Source organism: Oncorhynchus masou, chromosome 24 (assembly GCF_036934945.1).
Source record: "Oncorhynchus masou masou isolate Uvic2021 chromosome 24, UVic_Omas_1.1, whole genome shotgun sequence".
Classification (NCBI taxonomy): domain Eukaryota; kingdom Metazoa; phylum Chordata; class Actinopteri; order Salmoniformes; family Salmonidae; genus Oncorhynchus; species Oncorhynchus masou.
This window is the reverse complement of record NC_088235.1, coordinates 77,937,435-77,958,144: the sequence shown is the minus strand read 5'-3', so window position 1 is coordinate 77,958,144 and position 20,710 is coordinate 77,937,435. Positions and strand designations below refer to the sequence as shown.

The window sequence follows — 20,710 nt, the reverse complement described above, 5'->3', positions numbered from 1 at the left end:
AGACACATCTTAATTAAGGCTCTCTCCAACAAACATATTCGTTGTCATTTTTTTCACTCTGTGATTTGAAACTCGGCGGGAAAGTCACACATTTTCGGAGGGACGCATTGGAATGTTCGAGGGGAGGCCTGTTCAATGTCAGAATAACTGTCAGTGATAGTAGGGCTCCACACCACGCAGACTTAAGATCGAACCGTACAAGTCACATGACTCACCTCTGCCGTCAGCGGTGATGCCAATCCCACTGCTGCACACGGCCTGGAACTCAGCTGAAAGGCCATTAAAAACACCTGTAAGTCACCTGCTAATATATCCAGTGTAACAAAAAAAACAACCATTTACATTATAATTCTAACAATCACTTCTGCAGTACTTGGTAGAGTTCTACAGGATCTTAGCCTGGAATCTGAACTGTGATGTGAAACTATTCTGAAACAGAGCTAACAGGATCTTAAAAACGGCACATGTAAACCACTGATGCTTGCTGGTGGGGTTAGGGTCAGCTTTGGTCACCTGAGTTGCGGGCAGGGCAGGGCAGGCAGGGCTCTCCGAAGCCGTGTTCTGGACTGGCACAGCAGCACTCGGACTTGGTGACGGCGCCCGGGAAGGGCCGCGAGCACGTGCCCATCTTGATGGCGCCGTAGCAGGTGGTGCGCATGTGTGTGTCCACACACACTCTCCCGTCCACGTCGATAGCCAGGCCTGGCGGGCACTCACAGCGGAAGGAGCCCTCAGAGTTGATACAGCGTCCGTTCATACAGATGCCTGGGGTCTGGCACTCATCAATGTCTGAGGGAGGAAGGAGAGAAGAAGGGAAGCGATACAGTAAATAATTGTATCGCCTTATTTCATTTAGATAATCACTTCAATAACACTTTATTAATCCCTCCAGGAGAAATCTGCTCCCTTGAAGATGATCTGTAGATCATAGGAGGCTGGTGGGAGGAGCTATGGGAGGACGGGCTCATTGTTAACGGCTGGAATGGAACCAACGGAACAGTATGAAACATACGGAATCCACACGTTTGACTCCGTTCCATTGATTCCATTCCAGCCGTTACAATGAGCCCAACCTCATATAGCTCCTCCCACCAGGCCCCACTGCTATAGATGTTGATCAACTGCAACTCTGTTGACTTCAGATAACTGCAACTAGTGTATGGTAGATGACATACCTGTGCAGTAGCGTCCGTTAGGTGCCAGGGCAAAGCCAGGTTTACAGATACACTTGAAGCTACCATCCTCATTGATACACATTCCATTGAGACACATGTTGGTGGTGGCACACTCATCATGATCTGGAAGAGCACAGGGAGACACGTTGTCATTTATAATGGCCTAGACACGTTGTCATTTATAATGGCCTAGTTGTGCAATAATCTACCACAGATTCCGTAGGTCGAATATATAATTGAATGTCCATTGTTACCTATGCAGTTCTTTCCATCAGGAGTGAGTTCAAAGCCAGCGTTGCAGATGCACTGGAAGCTTCCGCCAGTGTTGACACAACGTCCGTTACGACACATCACTCCGTTCACGATGCACTCGTCAATATCTGTGGAGGGGAGTTTGACCGTTAGCCAGGTCAGGTACCCTTCTGTTTCTGTTCTGGACACCGCCAGAAGGCCAACGTACCCAGTCTATCCATACCATCCAACTGTTGGAATAAAAAATGATCATGGTGAGTGATTGGGACATACCAATGCAGGCCTGTTTGGTGGGGGTGCCCTGGTAGCCTTCGTGACACTTGCAGTGGTACGACCCAGGTGTGTTGACACAGTCTCCATTGACACAGGGGTTGCTGACGCACTCATCCACATCTGAAGGAGGGAGGAGAGGAGGAGAGATGAGTTCATCAGTAAAACACAGGGTGCTCCAATGACAAATCTAAACACTCTCATATGTGTTAAAAAAGGTTAGAATCAATGCCAATGTGTAAAGATACCCTGAGTTTTACATCAGAGAAGAGAAGTCCCATGTGTGGTCAGAAAATGGCAGTGGAGTATATGTCATTTTCCTAACTGACTTTGTCGTGGGCTTACCAATACACTCCCCGCGTACATCCTGTCTGTAGCCCATGTTACATTCACAGCGGTAGCTGGTCGGGGTGGGGATACAGCGTCCGTTCAAACACAGGTTGGTGAAATGTTTACACACATCAACGGTCTCATTGAGTGATACTGAGGATACACAACACAACACACAATTACATTACATTACTAACCAAGGTTTATTATTCTCAAAAACACAGTGAAGAAGATGAAGAGATGAAAGGTTGCTCCCTTCATTATTTTGACATTCAGGTGAGTCTCATTGAGATACAATCTCTTCTTCAAAAGACCTAGTCCATGAACTGATCAACAGGCTATACAGTGCATTCGGAAAGTATTCATACCCCTTTCCACATTTTGTTACATTAAAGCCGTATACTAAAATTAAATAAAAAAATGTATAATCCTCATCAATCTACACACAATGCCCTTTAATGACAAAGCGGAAACAGGTTTTAGAAAATTCAAATATATTACAAATAAAAAACTGACCCTTTGCTATGAGACTCGAAATTGAGCTCAGGTGCATCCTGTTTCCATTGATCATCCTTGAGATGTTTTTATAACTTGGAGTCCACCTGTGGTAAATTCAACTGATTGGACATGATTTGGAAAGGCACACACCTGTCTATATAAGGCCCCATGGTTGACAGTGCATGTCAGAGCAAAAACCAAGCCACGAGGTTGAAGGAATTGTCCGTAGAGCTCCGAGACAGGATTGTGTCGATGCACAGATCTGGGGAAGGGCACCAAAACATTTCTGCAGCATTGAAGGTCCCTAAGAACATAGTGGCCTCCATCATTCTTAAATGGAAGACGTTTGGAACCACCAAGACTCTTCCTTGAGCTAGCCGCCTGGCCAAACTGAGCAATCGGGGGAGAAGGGCCTTGGTCAGGGAAGGGACCAAGAACATGATGGCCACTCTGACAGAGCTCTAGAGTTCCTCTGTGGAGATGGGAGAACCTTCCAGAAGGACAACCATCTCTGCAGAACTCCATCAATCAGGCCTTTATGGTACAGTGGCTAGATGGAAGCCACTACTCAGTCATGACAGCCTGCTTGGAGTTTGCCAAAAGGCACCTAAAGACTCTCAGACAATGAGAAACAAGATTCTCTGGTCAGATGAAACCAAGATTGAACTCTTTGGCCTGAATGCCAAGCGTCACATCTGGAGGAAACCTGGCACCATCCCTATGGTGAAGCATGGAGGTGGCAGCATCATGCTGTGGGGATGTTTTTCAGCGGCAGGGACTGGGAGACAAGTCAGGATCAAGGGAAAGATGAATGGAGCAAAGTACAGAGAGATCCTTGATGAAAACCTGCTCCAGAGCGCTCAGGACAACGACGCTAAGCACACAGCCAAGACAACGCAGGAATGGCTTGGGGACAAGTCTCTGAATGTCCTGGGGTGGCCCAGCTAGAACCCGGACTTGAGCCTGATCGAACATCTCTGGAGAGACCTGCTCCCCATCCAAGCTGACAGAGATTGAGAGGATCTGCAGAGAAGGATATATAGATAAACTCCCCAATATATAGATAAACTCCCTAAATACAAGTGTGCCAAGACTCGAGGCTGTAATTGCTTCAACAAAGTACTGAATAAAGGGTCTGAATACTTACGTAGATGTGATATTTCAGTTTTTTTTATACATTTGCAAAAAAAAAAAAGAACCTGAGCTGCCAGAATAATAGTTTGTGTGGAGGCGCTGATTAATGGCGAATAAACTATAAACTATCGAAATAAAGAAAGTCGCACACTCCATGTATAATCTCCCAGCAATTTAATGGGTATTTACCGACATTTCGGCATTAGTGTGCCTTCCTCAGGGTTTCTAAATTTGCAAACATAATCAAAAAATTATTTTTTTGCTTTGTCATTATGGAGTATTGTGTATAACGTAACAAAATATGGAAAAAGTCAAGGGGTCTGAATACTTTCCAAATGCACTGTACACTCAGTTTAAACCATAGAATAAGGAATTAAACTATTAGTAATTTAATATAATCTCTATGGTTTAAACAACATCTAATATCTCCGATACAAAACGTAAAACCACAAGCTGATTATAGAACACTACCCAATTGACACTTTTCAAGGCCCAACCAACTCACCAATATTACGCCCCCCACCGTTTCCTCCGAAACCATTTCCTCCTCCTCCTCCCTGTCCCCCTCCTCCAATTCCTCCTCCGTTGCCATGGTGACCATTGCCATTAGGTCCGTTTGGGTTGAGCTTGTAGCCGTAGCTGTAACCGTTACCGTTGCTGCCACCACCATTGGGGAAGACTCCGTGGGGGAAACCTCCGTTACCTGTGCCATGGGGAACCCCTTCGATGCACAGCCTTCTGTACTCATCTACAGGAGAGAGCATGGAAAGGGTTAATGTTGGTTCATCTTCAAATGACTCCCATACACACACAGAAGTTTACATACACTAAGTTGACTGTGCCTTCAAAGAACCTGGAAAATTCCATAAAATGATGTCATGGCTTTACAAGCTTCCGATAGGCTAATTGACATCATTTGAGTCAATTGGAGGTGTACCTGTGGACGTATTTCAAAGCCTACCTTCAAACTCAGTGCCTCTTTGCTTGTCATTATGACAAAATCAAAAGAAATCAGCCAAGACCGCAGAATAAAAATTGTAGACCTCCACAAGTCTGGTTCATCCTTGGGAGCAATTTCCAAATTCCTGAAGGTACCATGTTCATCTGTACAAACAATAGTACGCAAGTATAAAACACCACGGGACCACGCAGCCGTCATACCACTCAGGAAGGAGACACGTTCTGTCTCCTAGAGATGAATGTACTTTGGTGAGAAGAGTGCAAATCAATCCCAGAACAACAGCAAAGGACCTTGTGAAGGCCGCTCAGCAAGGAAGAAGCCACTGCTCCAAAACCACCATAAAAAAGCCAGACTATGGTTTGCAACTACACATGGGGACAAAGATAGTACATTTTGGAGAAATGTTCTCTGGTCTGATGAATCAAAAATAGAACAGTTTGAGCATAATGACCATCGTTATGTTTGGAGGAAAAAGGGGGAGGCATGCAAGCCAAAGAACACCATCCCAACCGTGAAGCACGGAGGTCAAGGTATTGGAGTAGCCATCACAAAGCCCTGACCTCGATCCAATAGAACATTTGTGGGAAGAACTGAAAAAGCGTGTGCGAGCAAGGAGGCCTACAAACCTGACTCGGTTACACCAGCTCTGTCAGGAGGAATGAGCCAAAATTAACCCAACTTAATGTGGGAAGCTTGTGGACAGCTATCCGAAACGTTTGACCCAGGTTAAACAATTTAAAGGCAATGCTACCAAATATGAATTGAGTGTATGTAAACTTCTGACCCACTGAGAATGTGATGAAAGAAATAAAAGCTGAAAAAAGGATTCTCTCTACTATTATTCTAACATTTCACATTCTTAAAATAAAGTGGTGATCCTAACTGACCTAAGACAGTGCATTTTTACTTGGATTAAATGTCAGGAATTGTGAAAACTGAGTATAAATGTATTTGGCTAAGGTGTAGAGTATGTAAACTTCAGACTTCAACTGCATGAGAGCTCGATAGACAAGACCGCGGTCATTGTCTTCTCACAGTTCTGTTCATCTCCAGATCATCTTTCTCCTTTTGTTTTTAGTCATGAGGTCATACTCTTCAGCACTTTATCCACGGTGAGGGGATGTGGGACCGTGGATCACTTACATTGTCAGTTACAGTTTGGGTCTAGAGCGGTCATCCCTCTCTTCAAAGGGGGAGACACTCTAGTCCCAAACTGCAACAGACTGATATCTATCCTACCTTGCCTTTCCAAGGTCTTCGAAAGTTAAAGTTAACAAACAGATCGACCATTTCGAATCCCACCAAACCTTCTCCGCTATGTAATCTGGTTTCCGAGCTGGTCATGGGTGCACCTCAGACACGCTCAAGGTTCTAAATGATATCATAACCGCCATCGATAGGAGACAATACTGTGCAGCTGTATTCATCGACCTGGCCAAGGCTTTCGACTTCAATCACCACATTCTTATCAGCAGACTCAACAGGCTTGGTTTCTCAAATGACTGCCTCACCTGGTTCACCAACTACTTCTCAGACAGAGTTCAGTGTGTAAAATCGGAGGGCCTGTTGTCCGGACCTCGTGCAGTCTCTATGGGGGTGCCACAGGGTTCAATTATCGGGCCGACTCTTTTCTCTGTATACATCAATGATGTCGCTCTTGCTGCTGGTGATTCTCTGATCCACCTCTATGCAGACGATACCATTCTGTATACTTCTGGTCCTTCTTTGGACACTGTGTTAACTAACCTCCAGACGAGCTTCTATGCCATTACAACTCTCCTTCCGTGGCCTCCAACTGCTTTTAAATGCAAGTAAAACTAAATGCATGCTCGCTGCCAGTACCTGCCCGCCCGTCCATCACTACTCTGGACGGTCCTGACTTAGAATATGTGGACAACTACAAATACCTAGGTGTCTGGTTAGACTGTAAACTCTCCTTCCAGACTCACATTAAGCATCTCCAATCCAAAATTAAATATAGAATCGGCTCCCTATTTCACAACAAAACATCCTTCACTCATGCTGTCAAACATACCCTCGTAAATCTGACTATCCTGCCAATCCGTGACTTCAGCGATGTCATTTACAAAATATCCTCCAACACTCTACTCAGCAAATTGGATGCAGTCTATCACAGTGTTATCCGTTTTGTCACCAAAGCCCCATATACTACCCACCACTGCAACCTGCATGCTCTCGTTGGCTGGCCCTCGCTTCATATTCGTCACCAAACCCACTGGCTCCAGGTCATCTATAAGTCTTTGCTACGTAAAGCCCTGCCTTATCTCAGCTCACTGGTCACCATAGCAGCACCCACCCGTAGCACACGCTCCAGAAGGTATATTTCACCCCCAAAGCCAATTCCTCTTTTGGCAGCCTTTCCTTCCAGTTCTCTGCTGCCAATGACTGGAACGAATTGCAAAAATCACTGAAGCTGGAGACTCCCTCCCTAACTTTAAGTACCAGCTGTCAGAGCAGCTCACAGATCACTGCACCTGTACATAGCCCATCTGTTAATAGCCCATCCAACTACCTCATCCCCATACTGTTATTTATCCTTTGAACCCCAGTATCTCTACTTGCACATTCATCTTCTGCACATCTATCACTCCAGTGTTTAATTGCTAAATTGTAATTATTTCGCCACAATGACCTATTTATTGCCTTACCCCCCTTATCTTACCTCATTTGCACACACTGTATATATACTTTTCTCTACTGTGTTATTGACTGTATGTTTGTTTATTCCATGTGTAGCTCTGTGTTATTGTTTGTGTCACACTGTTTTGCTTTATCTTGGCCAGGTCGCAGTTGTAAATGAGAACGATGTCTATGTGTCAGGGGAGAAGCTCCAGGTGGTATCCGATTTTAAGTACCTTGGCATCATACTTGATTCCAACCTCTCTTTTAAAAAGCATGTGAAAAAGGTAATTCAAATAACTAAATTCAACCTAGCTAATTTCCGATTTATACGAAATTGTTTGACTACAGAGGTAGCAAACTGTACTTCAACACTATCATACTCCCCAATTAACATACTGCTTGACTAGTTGGGCCCAAGCTTGCTGTACAACATTAAAACCTATTCAGTCTGTCTACAAACAGGCTCTCAAAGTGCTTGATAGGAAGCCCAATAGCCATCATCATTGTCACATCCTTAGAAAGCATGAGCTCTTGAGTTGGGAAAATCTTGTGCAATACACCGACGCATGTCTTGTATTCAAGATCCTTAATGGCCTGGCTCCCCCTCCACTCAATATTTTTGTTAAACAGAAAACCCAGACATATGGCAGCAGATCCACAAGGTCTGCCATGAGAGGTGACTGTATAGTTCCCCTAAGGAAAAGCACCTTTAGTAAATCTGCATTCTCTGTGAGAGCTTCCCATGTCTGGAATACACTGCCATCAGACACACATAACTGCACCACATATCACACTTTCACAAAATGCTTGAAGACATGGCTAAAGGTCAATCAGATTTGTGAACTTGGTCCCTAGCTGTGTGTTGCCGCTTTCCATGTTGTCTGTTGTCTGTAGCTTGTGAGGTGTGGAAACACTTTGTTGCTTTTATGAATTTTGTCTTGCTGCTTTTTGTTCTATGTTGGTCTGTCTGTATGCTACGTCTTGCTTGTCCTATGTTGCTCTGTCTGTATGCTATGTCTTGCTTGCCCTATGTTGCTATGTCTTGCTTGTTCTATGTTGCTATTGTCTATATTGTAATTGTTTTTAATAACCTGCCCAGGGACTGCGGTTGAAAATTAGCTGGCTGGCTAAAACTGGCACTTTTACTGAAACGTTGATTAATGTGCACTGTCCCTGTAAAAATAAAAAATAAACTAAACTAAACTAAACTTGTTCTCAACTAACCTACCTGGTTAAATAAAGGTGAAATTAAAAAATAAAATGACAGGCAATCCCAGCTATTCAAGGTGTTCATTCATAACACATGCACAAAATAACTCAGCAATTGAGTGCAAAGGGGAGTTTGGACTGTGGGTTAGAAGTCATAAGTTGTGTGTGTGTCTGAGACAGACGAGGAGGAGAGAGTGTGTGTGTGTGTGTGTGTGTGTGTTCGTGTGTGTACTCACCGGACCCTCTGACAGGGCACATCTCAGGAATCTGTCCAGATGCCCAGCAGCGGCCCGTGTCACAGCAGCACTGCATCTTGGTATACTGGCCCTGCAGGTCACCTGCACAGCGCCCACTCGCTAACGCTGAGAAACACGTGCCCACACGCTGGTCTGAGGGAGGAGAGGATGGAGGGAGAAGGAAGAGAGAAAGAGAGTTGGGAAGAGAGGTCAGTTTGCTTCAGGGTGAGTCACTCAAATCGCTCATGATGTTGTAAACAAGTTTAACTTCCAGGTCATGTAGAACATCTCATGTTAGGCAGACCATGTTATAATGCATAATTTACCATACTGTAAATACTCTGGTGACAAGGTAGTGAGGGGAAAAAGTATTTGATCCCCTGCTGATTTTGTAAGTTTTCCCACTGACAAAGAAATTATCCGTCTATAATTTTATTGGTTAGGTTTATTTGAACAGTGAGAGACAGAATAACAACAAAAAAATCCAGAAAAAAGCATGTCAAAAATGTTATAAATTGGTTTGCATTTTAATGAGGGAAATAAGTATTTGACCCCTCTGCAAAACATGACTTAGTACTTGGTGGCAAAACCCTTGTTGGCAATCACAGAGGTCAGACGTTTCTTGTAGTTGGCCACCAGGTTTGCAAACACCTCAAGATTTCTCCCTAAGGGGTAACTCTGCAGGGAGGTCGGCAGTATGATAAGGGAGTATAAGCACATTTGCAAAATGGTTTGAACAAGTGTGTTGTTATGCTCTTTGACATTTGTCTTAGAAATGTTGGTATTAAGAAATTTGGGAATGTAATAATTTGTCACACGGTGAATAATCGTCTGAAATTCCAGAATCAGGAATGTCTTAAACTGTTGTTTTGTTCTGTCCTCTCTCGAAGTTATGGCGATAGTGACTACAGGTATCTTGATGAATGGAATAAATTAAATGACGAGAACAGCGTGAACTTCAACCCCCCCTAACTGGCTGAAGACGGGACCTTGTTCTTCACCACTTCTACCGTGAGACCTGAGTCCGAGCCAGCAACCTGCACACAGCATCCAGTCGAAGCTATTAACTGCCTTTTCTCTCATGCCTTTTCTCTCGGGAGTGCGACATGAGTCCAGGTGGCGTGAGCATGGAGAGAGATCCCGTCCACACTTCTCCCATGCTGCTGGTGTACTGGTAGGAAAATGGACAAAGACATAATGGACTGTAAAGGACTGTGGCGGCTCAGGTGAGAGACATTATCAAGGGCCATCCACTTTGAACGTGTGCCGTTGGGAGAACGAACTGAAACACTTTCTGAAGAGAAACATGAAGAAACGCCAGAAGAAGAGTGCCGGGAAGGAGGGGGGTGATCAACTGTGCCTGTAAATTAATTTAGGGTTGCTCTAAACTGTTAATTTGGGGTATCACGTTGATATTGGTGGTTTACACACTGGGAAGCTTATTGCAATTTGGATTGAAATGCATTGAGATACCGATCTGTCATTAACATACCACTGGCGACAGTAAAACAGGGACAAACGGGGGCTGTAATGAGAACAGTTAATACTGATAACATATGGACCCCTGTTTGTAAATGTACATTCTAACCGTATCGGTGTGTGCTAAGTTTAGGGTCTTGAATTTGAGTGATAGACTCAACGTGGAGCACTGAAGACTGCCGTTCTAAATGTGGGTTGTATAACCATGATGGGGACATTGATAGTAGGGGTTTTGTTTTACCATGTTATCAGAATTCTAATGTCAAAGCGCATCAATACATATAGCTTTCTGGATGATAGAGTACAAATGACTTCAGCATGTTTTAGTATGCAGGCTTGTTGTCTTGTGTCTTAGTTATACAAGCGGACTAGCAGGTGTGACTGATATGTTTTGGGTTAGATGGAATGATTTATGTGCAAATGTTTTTGTAACAGGAGGCTAAGTACATACAGGGCATGTATTTGAGACGGAATGTTTGCATAAGGGTGTTAGTTGCAGAGATAGTGTTGTGATTTCAGACACTATTGTCAACTTTCAGTGAGGAGTTGAAAGAATAGCCACAGATCCCTGTGTACCGGAGGCCACCTCACCAGAAGGGCAGTTCGCTGTAGTAGTAGCATCACATCCCCGGCAGAGGGTGCCAAATGATAGGTGACCATTGTTGTACATTCACACCCCGGGGTGAGGGTAACTTGATTATTGTCGTGGAACATCTGAAAGAGCTCAGCGGTGATCGCGCAAACGAACACCAATCAGACAACGATTAGAATCCGTTTGGATGGGTTCAGTCATTGTTTGGTGTTATGGGAGATACAATATTTCATTGGTTGATTTATGGCTTAGTTATCTTTTTTTTTGCAAAAATGCTTATTCTAACTTATGTTAAGAAATTGTGTAGCAAAACCGTTGACACTATTCTCACCACCATGCCATTACTGACCCCTGAACCCAATTGACTTTCCTATGCCTGATTACATGCCTGATGAAGACGGTGATAATCCATAGCACCAAGGTAAAAATGGTGAGTTAATTTTGCAGCATGTTCATAAGCCATGCCCACGAGGCGGGTCATGTAAATGGCGCTCACATGGTAATGTAGACAGTGTCAACGATGCGATTCGATTCAAATCAAACCAAAGTTTATTTGTCACATGCTCCGAATACAAGACCTTACAGTGAAATGATTGCCTTGTGACTGGGGATGAAGCGTGTACTGATGTTTAATTCATGTTCCTTTCCCCTTTCTGAGAGTGAATTGCACTATGTGAAGGTTTGAAACTCAATGACAGTGGAGGTCATTTACAACTGTAATCTGCTAAGTGTAAGAAAGTCTTTCCTTTTCCCTCTTTCCAAATCATGTTAATGCTTGTTTGATGAAAATGCTTTTTTTTCTCCATTAGGTTGAGACTTAGTCTCAAAAGGGAGTAAATGTTTTGGAAAATTACACAATTAGACATAATATGCTGTTTTTACCATTGTCCATTGTTATATGCAAGTGTTTTTTTTCTGATGCAGGCTTGTTGTCTTGTGTCTTAGTTATAAGTCTGGGCGTACAGATAAGAGCTGGGTGCGACCTCAGTATGTGACATCCCGTTTGTACGATCTGCAGGAACTCCTCTGTGTGGAAACTTGCAGGAAGGAACAGACAATAGTGGCAAACTCAGCTATCTTAATCTACACAGACAAGCTAAACGCATTTTATACACTATGATCCCCACCTCTGTTTGCACACATCTGCTAACTGCCACAGAGACAAAGAGGTTTGACTTTTCTGTAAAAGCTGAGAGCCAACTCTGTTCGTTGGGCCTGTTGAAGTGCATAGTTAATTACTCAATTTTTGCTAATCTTATTATAAAGTTGTTTTTTGAAGATTCTGCAGTCTCTTCCCTTCGAACAGATCAAATCCCCTACAGGAGGGAGACGTGCAAGTCGATTAACTTGTCTAATGAGCTAGCAGTCCGGAATTAATCAGTTCCATGTGGAGCAATCCTGGACAATTATATTGGACATGAGAAACTCTGTGTCTGGAGCTTATAGACATGCACTTTAAACAGCCCAACTTCCCCTCCCTCCTTCCCAAGGGACCAACCCAGCTGGGGGCAGAATTGTGGGGCGGTGAGGGGTGGGTGGGAACAGGCCATTAGAGTGAGGGAGAGTGGGTGAGGGAACGGAATGGAAGGGAGGGCGGGCGGTGATGGGGATGATGATGACTTAAATTGGAACCAGACCCGTAGCTAGCTAGCTAGTCTATACAGAACAGCACAACTGCACGCTTTCTTTTATACAGACTGCGTTTTCACAATGCGACGGATGAGGCATTAGGGCTGATTAGTGTCGGGCTCAACAGGTCCCTCCGGTCTGCTTCTCCACGCTACGCTGTCCCAGAATAACGCCAGCCCAGGGCCAGGGGAGGCATGCAAGAAATCAGCTCGGCCAGAGCCGACATTCCTGGACCTGGAGCCCCTCGCTCACCTCATGTGTAGTTTCTTAGTCTACCTCCACTCGCAAAACGCACCCAAGCAAACAGGGCCGAGTCGGTCGACTCACACAGGGGAGCCAGCCACAGCATGGGTCTGGCTGGAGCCAACGATATACGGCGGGATGTGTCAATGTGTCAGACAGCGCCTGAAATCACAGCTCTCTTTTATTTGTTCCTGGGGACTATAGTTCACCGGGTTACACTAGACAGATGGATGGGCACTCTGGGTGAGAAAGAGAAAACGGGGTAAGACAAAAAGGGGCATGGAGGGGAGAGGGAGAAAGCAAGAGAGCGAGGGGGCAGAGAAAGAAAGAGAGGGGGATGGGAGGAATGTTAGCAGAAATAAATATCACCAGTGTGACCCAGTAGAGTCCAGTCTCTCCTTCGTTTTTGTCCCCCCCACCATTTCTCTCTCTCTATCTCTCTCTCTCTCTCTCTGGTCAGGGGGAGATTGAGGAGAGACTGGACTCTACTGGGTCACACTGGTGATATTTATTTCTGCTAACATTCCTACTGGGTCAAATAAGAGAGAATTGGGGGAAGACAGAGAGATATAAGTGAGATGAGAGAGAGAAAGAGAGCGCGAGCGAGAGGGAGCGAGAAAGAGAGGGAGTCTACTGGGTCAAAGAGTAGAGCAGGCTGGGAAAGACAGCAAAGACAGATGAGAAAGCGATCCAGAGCGATAGAGTCTTCTTGGTCAAAGTGAAGTGAGAGCAAGAGACCCAGCTTAACTTGTTGAACCATCCCATATGTCTCCCTCTCCTCCCGCCACCACCCCCCTGTTCCTACCTCAGTGGACTGTCATTTTCCACACGCATGTTCCCAATCAGGCTACGCTTCCCTCTCCCTTCCCCTTGTCCCTCTCGCCCACTCCTCTACCCCTTTGTTCCGGCACTGAACAACAGAGAACGGGGATAGTTTGGATAGTTTTCTCCTCTCTCCTCCCCCTCTCTTTCTCCCCTCTTCTCTGGCTCGTCTTGCTTGTTGTCGTGGTGGTGTCAGCTTTGTTCCCCTGCAGGCCTCTAAGTGAGTACAGATGCTTTCTACCTTGAGGCTAAACAATCTGCCACACGACCAGGCCAGGCAGAACAGAAAAGAACAGAGGGCTCCTTGTGAGATCATTGTTGACACTGTTCATTGTTCGCTTGGCATTTTCACCCGGTTTCCCTTTATTAGCCAAAAGACAACAAACAAGTACAGCAGGGATATTCAGCAGATGATGGAAAATGGATTGCGTGCCAACGTGAGAGGAGGGCCAACAAAACTTTGACCCAGGAGAGAATTTGAATAGCGCGTTCTCCCGTCTAGTAGACTTTGGGACGCACAACTATACAACTATTCAATTAAAGTAATCAAGTGGTTCTACTTGGCTAGGAGAGGGACTGTGAGTGTAGGAGAGTTGTTGGACTCCCGATCTAAAGTTGTTCGAAAGCAACAGGGCCAGCTCTCTGGCGGCCATTTTGAGATGAGCTGCCGGAGATTGCATGCGCTCTACATTAACACCTGGTAGTGTTTCAGGGTGTGAGTCAGAGAGGTGCTAATGCAGTCAAGGCTGAGTGTGCGTCCCTGGGCCTGCACATGATGACTGCAGACCTGCTTGAGTCATCAGAACACTAGTCACAGGAAGGGATGGAGGGAGAAAGAGGACGGAGGCAGGGATACGTCCAGATGTGAACAGTCAGTGGCTAACAAGAGGGTGAAGGAGGGAGGGGTGTGTGCTGGGGGGGGGGGGGGCAGCGGTAACTCACCTACACATCTGGCACCGTCAGTGCTGGTGATGTAACCACGGGGACAGGTGCAGACGTAGCTGCCGGCTGTGTTGGTGCATTCACCTCCGTCACAAACACCTGGGTTAGTGCTGCACTCGTCAATATCTGAAACGCACACACAAACAATTAGATCATTGGAGTTAGAGAAAACACTGAGCTTCATGATGGTCATACACTCACCATACACACGCGGTAACTCAAAACCCCTATCACAGGCATTCATTGGAAGAAATCCTTTTCCTCGATAACAGCTGCTCAAAGTATTTGGATCCATGTCAAATATTTGAAAAAGTGGACAATATCTCATCTGTCAAATACACTCGAGGACCTCAAATAATAACTGCTCGTAACTCTAAATACAAGAGCAGGAACAACTGCTATGCTGATTGAAAAAAAAATATTCGAAAAGGGTTCTTTGGCTGTCCCAATAGGATAACTCTTTTTGATTCCAGTTAGAACCCTTCTGGGTTCCATGTAGAACCCTCTGTGGAAAGGGTTCTACATGGAACACAAAAGGGTTCTACCTGGAACCCTAAAGGGTTCTTCAAAGGGTTGTCCTATGGGGACAGCCGAAGAACCCTTTTAGGTTCTAGATAGCACCTTTCATTCTAAGAGTGTACTAGACACAGTCAAGCCAACCTGAGTGGGGGTCTGAAGTCTACAAAAGGAAGAGGCGGTCATATGGAAAATCTCTGGGATTGTGTTCCGTCAAAGACTCATGCCTTTATTTCACGCTGGTCTACACTTAACAATGTTCAACATACCTCAGTGGACTTCATAACTGTGGTGGATTTCAAGAGGTCTAAATTGTTAGAGTTTCCCACACACACATCATGGGAATACTTCAGCTGCCCCGGAGAGACTATGGTCAGGGTCAGTCTGTCCTATCTGGTATAATTCTCCTGTCTTATCTGGTGTCCTGTGTGAACTTAAGTATGCTGCCTTTAAGTCTCTCCTTCTCTCTCTCTCTGCCTCTCCCGGTGGACCTGAGCCCTAGGACCATGCCACAGGACTGGCTGTCCCTGTCCCCAGTCCACCTGGTTGTGCTGCTGATCCAGTTTCTGCTGTTCTGCCTGAGGCTATGGAACCCTGACCTGTTCACCGGACCTGCTACCTTGTCCCGTACCTGCTGTTTGACCCTCTCCCCCTCCCTTTCTCTCTCTCTCTCTCTCTCTATCACACCTGTTGTCTCAATCTCTGAATGTTTGGCTATGAAAAGCCAACTGACATTTTACTCCTGAGGTGCTGACCTGTTGCACCCTCTATAACCACTGTGATTATTAGCTGACCCTGCTGGTCATCTATGAACGTTTGCAACGCTTGAAAAAAAGAAGACACATGTACCATGTCAGAAATAGAGTTGAAATGTATAACATTTGAGTTCGCATCCCAATATTAGACTTCATATAAATCACAGAAGACTGAAATATAATAAAAGTTTGACACAGAAACACTGGATTTTCGGCAGCTAAAATATTAATAACATTCCACCCATAAGGCCACTAGATAATGTGTGTGTGTGTGTGTGTGTGTGTGTGTGTGTGTGTGTGTGTGTGTGTGTGTGAACTTGGCACAGTCCAGTCTACCGTGTGGTGTATTACAGTATATGATGGTGAGAGTGAAGTGAGGCTCCAGAAGGCATTGGGTTTATATGCTGTGTTACGCTTATTTATACACATATATAATTACCCTTTTGGTCAAATTACAGTATGCGTGTGTTTATAGCGTGGTGTGTGAGAGGCGGGCCCCTAAATGTGTGTGTGCGCAGTCGGTCGGTATGCATTAGTGGTGTGTGTGGTGTGTGTTGGCAGTGGGTAAGCATCAATGCTGTCTATGGGGCAGTGTGTGTGTGTGTGTGTGTGTGTGTGTGTGTGTTTTGTAATGACGCACACAGTGGGAAGTTAAGAGGCACTGGGTCCCCTGCTGACTATTGTCAGACTGCTTTGGTGAAAGGTTCTCCTCATGTCATAAAAGAGCAGCAAAATAGCAAAATAAACGTGGTGTCAGCATTCCCCCGGAATAGGACCAGACTTTACACAGCTCAGACATGGAGTGCTGTGTGTGTTTAGGGAAATGTCTGCCACCTGGATAAATGACCACTGTTCAATCATCAAAGTGTGTGTTGTGACACTGTGTTTGTGTGCGAGAGAAAGTATGTATGCATTGTGTATATGTATGAGTGAGTGTGTATGTGTGTGTGTGTGTGTGTGTGTATAGTACGTGTGCGTATGTATAGTACAGGTGTGTGTGTGTAAGAGTTTGTCTGCATGTATAGTATGTGTAGTGTGTATAGTGAGTTTGGGTCTACAAGTGTCAGACGCTACGGGGAGGTCCGTGTATATAACGCTGAAGTCATCTCTGCTCTGTAAGTGTTTCTTTGTGCTCGCGTTAACAGCTGGCCCTGTGCCAGGCGACTGTATTTATGGAAAGAAAATGGGGGGCAAAAAAAAGAAGGCGAGAAAAAAGAACGAGCACGAAACACGACTGGAGCGAAAGGAGCTATGAAATCAGGTAGGTTGCTTTGGCAAAGAAGAGCTACCTCCCAGACATGTTAACAGCTCCAAGGCTGGCTCCACTAGAATATGACTCCATGTTTGTGCATAAACTTGGAGGGCATTTTGAAACCCATTTTCCTTTGGAATACTGATGGTGGTTGGTGATGTCATAAGTGAACAAAATGGGGTTTGAATCTCGCAGTCTCAGAGCTGTGTTCATTGAGGTATCTGGGTATTTATAGTTATGGATGGTTCAACTTTGTATTCTCTACCCTTTAATTAAATACTTGATGTTTTGAGACTAAAAACGGACTCTGCCCCAATTAAGCTCTAAAACAATGTTCCCTAAATGCATCCACCATCCAGCCCCCACCGTGGCCCAAACAAAGCCCAGCGACGGAGCCTCAAGCCTGGGGCTGATCCACTACTGTCTCCAATTGTCCTGTAATTAGTTAACCTCCGAGGATCTCCACCCCCACACGCTGCCTCTCATCCCACCAGGCTTCAAAGACTACAGGGCACAGGACACCTCTCCTGCTCTAGTCCAACCAACAGGCCTCTAGCACCATAGGGATGCTGCGGCACAATCCGATTTCAGTGGGACTGTGATAGGACAGCAGTGTCTATGTGTGTGTCTGTGTGAGTGCATGAAAGCATGCCTGTCTCTGTGTCAGAGAGAGAGAGAGAAAGAGAGAGAGTGAGAGAGACAGAGAGAGAGAGAGAGAGAGAGAGACAGAGAGAGAGAGAGAGTGAGAGAGACAGAGAGAGAGAGAGAGAGAGAGAGAGAGAGAGAGAGACAGAGAGAGAGAGACAGAGAGAGAGTGAGACAGAGAGAGAGAGAGTGAGAGAGACAGAGAGAGAGAGAGAGAGAGAGTGTGTATGTGTGTGTGACTCCTTCCCTCATCACATGACCACCTAATTAGAGGCTCCTCCGGGTATATGAATGTTTCCAACCCTTCATTAACCCTCAGGGTCTACTGATGTCTCGCAGCTGAGCTCTCTCTCTCTCTATAGCTGTCACTGGACACCCAGGCGCCGTTCTAATCCTCTTCAAATGCACCCTTTCTTGCTTCCTTATGTGTGTGTACGTTTCCATACCAGAGACTTGATAACCACAGAAGCCAATAGCCACAGTACTCAAAAAAAAACAACTGCTAACAAAACCCTGGCAAAAAACCTCAACAATGGATCTACGCTCGCAATTCAAAATCAAATTCTTAACTGAGGCATTGAGTTCACTTAGCTAAGCCTACTTTTTAATTCACGGCCAATGTGTTTTCCATTACACCAACTCATTGTTATACATTCCTATTTGTTATAAAAGGTGCATAACATAACATCACCACAGAAGGTCTGTGGACTGTGTGTGTGACTCACCTTCACACTTGTGGCTGGTGTCACTCTGGCGGTGGCCCGCAGGACATTTACACTCATAGGAGCCCACTGTGTTGATGCAATTACCTCCTGCACACAGCCCCGGGATGGCCTGACACTCATCCACATCTACAGGGGGAAAAGAGGGTGAAAGGAGGGAGAGAGAGAGAGAGAGAGAGAATGTAGACCATCAGCACAAATAAGCAGCGCTTAGCAGGCGTTGCTTTAAGAGATGCATTTGAAATACTCTGTTTACTCTTAATGAGCTAAGAATCTCCCAAAGCTTTGCTGCCCACAAACCTTGAATCAGATGGAGTCTATAAATGTGTGTGAATGAATTTGGATTTTACACTCTGTGATTTACAGCACCTTTAAAGTGAGGTAGGCTGGGCGCATACATTACATTACAGTACAATAATCAATCATGAGAAGACTTATGGCTAAAATATTTTCTTTAAATCCTGAGCTTTCAGTCCTGTATTAAAACCTGTTGAAAGGGGCGAAGCAGGAAAGAACAGAGGATATCTTGGCACCGCCACCTAGGAACCAAGATGACTCCAGACTGCAGCACTTGTTTGAGGAAGTGAGTGGGTTCATGTATATTTCCCCATCATGCCATGAGTAACTAGGATGGCACTGTGAGAGTGGGGCTGATTGGACATTGAACACAGTAACCAGGAAGCATGACATGTCTTCTTTAGTCGTTAAAGATAGGGAGTCATTTATCACCTCATCTTCCTCCCTCTTCCCAGAGAACAAGAGGTAAAGAGAGAGGCCCAACTCGTCTCCCTCCACCAGGTGACTTGGACTTGTTGTGTGGAGGTCAATGAGCGTCAGATTTGTTCAACAACAAAAATGTATGGCTTATTTTCTATGTGAGGTTCATTTATTTGATTGAATCAAAGTTGCATAATGCTTAGGTTTTTACAAGTGTACTGATATATTAGGACAAACGACATTCCCGCAACTTTGAGAAAAAAACACTTCATATTGGAGATGGCTGTGCATATTCATTGCATGAGGCTCGTAGCATAGCATCTCCTCATTGAATACAGGCGGTTGATGTCAACAACCCCATCGAATATTCAAAAAAGTATTAAAATAATTAGATCTATTCACCAGTCAAAGAAAGGATAGGCGGGAGCTTGACAGGCTACTGTGCCTCTTTGTGCACAACAACTGCCATTGTTAGGGCGGAGAGACATGTATATCTTGTTAGTATATCCATAATCTTTGCTCTTCCCCTCTTCACACATTTACACTTCATTAGCTCACAGTCTGGCCATGCTGGCAAGAGAGAGGTGTTAGTGTTTCGTCATCTTCAGTGGAAACACATTGACTCAGACCCCTCAGATCGTTAGCGTGCCTAGAGAGGGTTCGTCTGGTCCGGGTGTGTGAATGTGTGCCGAGACTAGTATTTGTCTGGATGGTATGAAAACATAGTCAAGTGTAGAATCTCAATTGCATACTCCTCGCATCCTCATCTCATTCTCAAAACCCATTGGATGAAAAAGCCAGAGTTCCCTCCCCTCGGCCCTTTTCCTCCAATGGGTTAGGAGAAAGAGACGAGGAGAGAGGACGTGATGACTATGCAATTGAGATCTTCCCAAAGAAACACACAGACGTCCAGACACACACACCCGATCATCCAGCTCTGTGAGAGGGAAGTTGGCATGCCTTGCCAGTACCCAGCCAAGCAGCCAAGATTAATACCGCCCTCTCTCTCTCTCTCACACACACACCCAGCCTGTTTCTAATCATGCGCATATATTTTACCTCTGTTCCCTTTTAACAAAGCCTGAAAATGTGCTCACGTGTTGAGGACCATCCAAATCCATGACGCCTGGAATGGTATCCTTACATTGGGATTCATGTGCATGTGTGCTTTGAACTGATTCCAACAGGACTTTGCTCAGGGGCTTTTTGGCGACCAGTCAAAGGTTTTTATTACACATGTACTCATTAAAGGGTTTTCCTTATTTAAAAAAAATATTCTACATTGTAGAATAACAATGAAGACATCAAAACGATGAAATAACACATATGGAACCAAGTAGTAACCAAAAAAGTGTTAAACAAATCCAAATATATTTGAGATTCTTCAAAGTAGCCACCCTTTGCCTTGATGACAGCTTTGCACACTCTTGGCATTCTCTCAACCAGATTCATGAGGAATGCTTTTCCAACAGTCTTGAAGGGGTTCCCACATATGCTGAGCACTTGTTGGCTGCTTTTCCTTTTCCAACTCATCCCAAACCATCTTAATTGGGTTGAGGTCAGGTGATTGTGGAGGCCAGGTTATCTGATGCAGCACTCCATCACTCTCCTTCTTGGTCAAATAGCCTTTACACAGCCTGGAGGTGTGTTTTGGGTCATTGTCCTGTTGAAAAACAAATTATAGGACC

The 20,710-nt window shown here is 44.9% G+C and overlaps 1 protein-coding gene across 2 annotated transcripts in view; it reads right to left on the bottom strand.

The window, feature by feature from the left end:
• The window catches only part of LOC135512724 (fibrillin-2-like), an 88,640-nt gene that overhangs the window by 28,334 nt on the left and 39,596 nt on the right, over nt 1-20,710 (bottom strand). For both annotated transcript variants that reach the window (XM_064935035.1, XM_064935036.1), the window contains exons 8-17: nt 18,309-18,434; nt 14,416-14,541; nt 8,709-8,861; nt 4,165-4,407; nt 2,043-2,180; nt 1,701-1,820; nt 1,430-1,555; nt 1,176-1,298; nt 514-789; nt 216-269 (exon numbers count right to left, since the gene is read on the bottom strand). In XM_064935035.1, coding sequence (XP_064791107.1) covers nt 216-269; nt 514-789; nt 1,176-1,298; nt 1,430-1,555; nt 1,701-1,820; nt 2,043-2,180; nt 4,165-4,407; nt 8,709-8,861; nt 14,416-14,541; nt 18,309-18,434 — 1,485 coding nt within the window. The remainder of the gene's footprint in view (nt 1-215; nt 270-513; nt 790-1,175; nt 1,299-1,429; nt 1,556-1,700; nt 1,821-2,042; nt 2,181-4,164; nt 4,408-8,708; nt 8,862-14,415; nt 14,542-18,308; nt 18,435-20,710) is intronic.